Genomic DNA, 4,505 nt, shown 5'->3' with positions numbered 1-4,505 from the left:
CTCTGATTGTGTTTGGTGCTGACAGAGGGTCCGGCCCAGCCCTGTGGGAGAACACACACTCATTCCATGAGAGCAGGGGGAAGGAAGTCGTCCAGCTTCACTCACACCCCCCCCCACACAATGTTTCGCATGTTTTACATGCACTCCTATCTACACAAACATAAATTTACCCCCCCCCAGCCTCAGAGATCCTTTCGTTTATTGCGTGAATTCTGATCTCAGGTGTAGTTTTAAGGCCTGTCCTCCGGGGGCAGTCATGGAGTCTGGGGTGTTCTGTACTCCTGTCCTCGAAACAAGTCCAGCATCGTCCTCCATCCTTTGGCCCCACGAATGTCCACGACCCAGAAGTTAGATTTTTTTTGTAATTTCATGAATTTAGTTCTTTTTTTTTTTTTACCGACGTTTGATTTTAATATTTTTGAGACGTAGGAAGCAGAAATAATCACTTGTATAAGAAATATATAAATATATACGTGTGTGTGTTTTTCCTCCGTACCTCTCTCTCCTGCATCCTCTCCCCCTCCTCCAAACCCCCCCTCCCTGGCCCCCTCCCCCGTCTTTCATATTCCAGGGAGAACACTTATGTTTATTCTCCCAAGTTCTGCTTCCTAACAAGGTAAAACCAGCACCGCGTCCACTCTCTCTCACTTTTACACCCAATATGGAAGTCCTCCTCCTCCTCCTCCTTCTCCTTCTTCTCCTTCTTCTTCTTCTCCCCCGCGGCTCTGGACCGTGTGTACTGCGGGTTCGTGTTTGAAGTACTGCAGTCCTGGACATTGTCCATTTGGACCAAGTGCTTATCGAGCGGTGGCAGCGGCGTTTGTTTGGACTTCACGTCCGCCGCTGCATTCCCTAGGACTCGCGTCACGTTTTGGCGGGTCACACGTTCTCTGTGTACATTTCCTGTCCAGCGGTGCATGTACTGCAAGAAGTACTGCAGTTCCTCAGCCATTATAATATTTTTATTATGACATATTATGGTCTGTTTTCCCTGGATTTTAATGTGTGTATATATGGAATACATACGTCTGCATGTACAGCAGGGGTGGCAAACATGCGGCCCGTGGACCAAAACCAGCCTGCCGTGGGGTTCAACCCGGCCCGCTTGATGAATTTTGAAAGTGAAAAAAATGCACAAACCAGTCCAGTTTGTGGAGTTCCATAGTATAGTGGGTAGCTAGCCTGCCTCGCACGCTGAGAGTCATGGGTTTGATCCCCAGAGGAACAACATACTTGGCGCCTCCAAGGGGCCGCCTGTTGCAGCACATCTGTCGTTAACTCGTTGTCCAGTATGGGGTCAAAAAAGTTCAATTTTTTTTTTATAACACGAATATGGGGTCAAAAAAGTTCCGATTTTTATTTTTTATAATCCAACATTGATGTCACTTTGTGATTTGATGTCATCAGAGAGAAGGAGGGGTCACTGAGGTCAAAAAGGTCACTGACCCCTGCTCTAAGATTCGTCCTTGTTTTTTCCCATGATTTTTTTTTTTCTCAGCTCGTTCCTTTCCTTCAGTTCCTGCCTCGTTTGAGAACGTCTAATTAAGAAGTCGTTCCGTCGTTAAATGTTCCTCCTAATGCAAAAATAGTTCTGCCGGCGCCGAAATAGAAACGGAACTTTTCACGATATAATTACACATTAACTCCCTGAACGCAGTACTCTTCACTCTCTGTAGTACATGTACACGTGCAGTACACAGTCATTCAGGTTCAGAGGGAAAACAGTTCTCTGTTCCTGTGGTGTCGTCGGACCAGGGGAACCTGGACCAGAGGGGCGGAGAACAGCACGTGACTCAGCAGCGCCCCCTGGTGTGTGATGTCACTGGACAAACTAGTTCTTATTGGTCCTACAAGTATGAGATATTGGAACCAGTGAACTCTCTGCCTGGAGTTGGTGGACCACACATGGTTCTGACCCATGTTTTTCAGTTAACACTTGGCTTCAAACCAATGACCTTTTTACTGTCAGGCAAGAGCAGAAACCGACGTTCCACCGCGCGGCCCTTTTTTGATTTGCGCTTCGACTAGATGACGGACAGACGGACGGATGGATGGACACAGATGAACATTCACACACACATACACACTTTAGTAGCTCCTGGGGACTGGTATCTGGGCCCGGAGCGTTCCATCTGACACCAACTGTGAAGAATGTGGCCGCAGGCAGGAAGATGAAGAAGTCGTTACATAAGATGCAGCGTGTTCCAGTACAAGCACAACGTCCTCACTTTATTTGGTGAAGCGTGTCTGAGCACACGCTCTGTCGTCGTCCTCCGCGATGTGACTGTTTACAGACCAGGTTCTGTTTGAATCCACCGGGGGGCGGAGTCGCCCAAATTCAGCAGAGTTTTTTTCTATCGTTTGCTGGTCCTCTCGCGACCTTCCAAACTACCAACTACCATGACCCCCCCTTGACCCCCTCCCCACCACCCAGTGTGCCCAGGTGATGGAGTTGTGTGTGTTTGACTGTGTCTGTGTTTGTGAACTAAGTGGACAAAATTACTTATAAATGGAATCACATGGGAGTGAAGTGTGACAAATTGTGCTCCAAGTTGTGGGATGTGGTCGGATGTTTGGCCACAGCAGAGACACTCACACCTGTCCTGAGTGTCCTGAGAGGTCAGAGGTCAGACTAGTCAACGAGAGCCAGAGGAAAACCACATGGTTGACACCTGGCGTGACCGTGTTTCACGCCGTCTTTTCTGCTCTTCAGGACCAGGATCCAAACTGTGATGTGTTTCAAATCCATTTCTCTGCTAATTGTACACACTGTGAAGCTCGTTAACATTTTTTTTCTTTTTTCTTTTTCTTTTTCTAGTCTGTCGACTCGCCTGCCACAGGAAATGTGAGGCCAAGGTAAGACTGGAGGCTTTTATTCACTGGTATTTGCCTGTGCTGTGTTTACGTTTGGGTGATGTGGATCTGAAGAATGTCCAAACAAGTGGCCTCAGTGTCAGAAGGTGTTTCTATTGGCTGAGGTCACATCTGAGCCGCTGGACGCGGGCTAAAAATAGATGGAATTATCTGGGAGGAAAAGAAATTACAGTCGCAGCGGAAGGAAGTTTGATGTGGAGCTCCTTCAGCATCAGTCTTCATCAGAGCCACCGTACCACGGGTGTCACAGTCACCTTGGGTCACCTGTCCCATACATCCTAATTAGACGTCAGGTGGGCCGGACTGGTCCAATCACAACAGAATTAACTATAAATAATGAAAAGTCATCCTTTTTCCCCGTTTGTTTTCATGAAACCCCCAGCGAGCCGGTTTTGGTCCACTGGCAGTATGTTGGACACCCCTGCTCTAGATTTTTTATTTCATTGAGAATTGTCACGCATTCTTCTCATCATGTGAAAGGTCAAAGGTCACTGATTGACCTCCAGTAGTAAGGTGTTTGACTTGATGATTTTACAGGTTTCCAATTATTAATTATATAACGTAAAAAAATATGCTTGATATTTTTTAAGTATCTGAGAGTAGACGAGTTGTACTTCTTAGTTTTCAGGGTTTTCTCTGGAAGAAAATAATAATGAATATTCTGTGTATTCGTGGTACAGCTGGCGTGTTGTTGTTGTTGTTGTTGTTGTCTGACTGTAGTCACAGAAGTTCTGACGTCATCTCAATCTCCAGAACTGTTTCCAGGAACGTTTACTGTTTTCATTTCATTCCTGTTCGGGAAGAAAACCTGTCAGAGACAGACGGGGTCAAAGGTCGTTGTCTAGTCCGCATTGTCTCCAGCTGACTGCTTTGAAGTTAAGTCAATTTACAGTCACAGGACACAACACGTGCTCACCCCCCCCCCCCCCCCCCCCCCCTAATGTGTGCCAAGGGCCCGCCCCACCCCGCTGTTATCGTCTGCGATTAATTCATCTGTGACGTTTGTCTTTGATTTCACTGCATCGTGTCCCAGCTCCGTCCTAACCTTCGCGGTTGTCGTTTGTCGTCGTGCAGTAAATTCAACACCGTCTTCGTTTGACTTCCTGAAACCAGTCTCTTCATTGATGATGTTATTCTATTATGTCGTTAAATTTGGTCGTCGTTCGTTTCCACGATCGCAGACTGGGAAAAACACATCGTTTACTGATGTCAGTAGTGACTTTGTGGGACCGAGGTGGAAGACCCTGTTCACAAAGAACTACAAATATATTAGATATTTATTATTATTATATTCATGTATTTATATATGTAATGAAATATAATTTTACAAAAAAAATTCACTGAACATGAAGTATTTTGAATATATATTTTTTTAATTTTAATTTTTAAGCCGGACAGATTGAACACGCTAGCGGACCATTTTTGGCCTGCAGGCCATATGTTTGACACCCCGTCATCCTTCTCCGACATAGACATATTTCTCAGTACCAGTCGTTCGTTCTTTCTTTCTCATGCGCTAACATACTTCAGGTGCAACACTGCCATCTACTGGGCTGGAGGGTGTGAATCAGATGTGCCTTACACACATCCTGGGATACCTTCAGGTACCTCCAGGGGTACACGCACCCCCA

At 46.1% G+C, this 4,505-nt stretch overlaps 1 protein-coding gene across 1 annotated transcript in view; it reads left to right on the top strand.

Moving 5' to 3' along the window:
* tns1b (tensin 1b) overlaps nt 1–4,505 on the top strand; it is a 66,691-nt gene that overhangs the window by 24,123 nt on the left and 38,063 nt on the right. Inside the window, 1 exon segment of the mRNA XM_025063734.1 lies at nt 2,819–3,154. Within this exon segment, the coding sequence (XP_024919502.1) occupies nt 2,819–3,154 (336 nt within the window).

This window comes from Cynoglossus semilaevis, chromosome 16, assembly GCF_000523025.1.
Source record: "Cynoglossus semilaevis isolate Cse_v1.0 chromosome 16, Cse_v1.0, whole genome shotgun sequence".
Classification (NCBI taxonomy): domain Eukaryota; kingdom Metazoa; phylum Chordata; class Actinopteri; order Pleuronectiformes; family Cynoglossidae; genus Cynoglossus; species Cynoglossus semilaevis.
The sequence above is the reverse complement of the archived record's forward strand: the minus strand, read 5'-3'. Positions and strand labels throughout refer to the sequence as shown.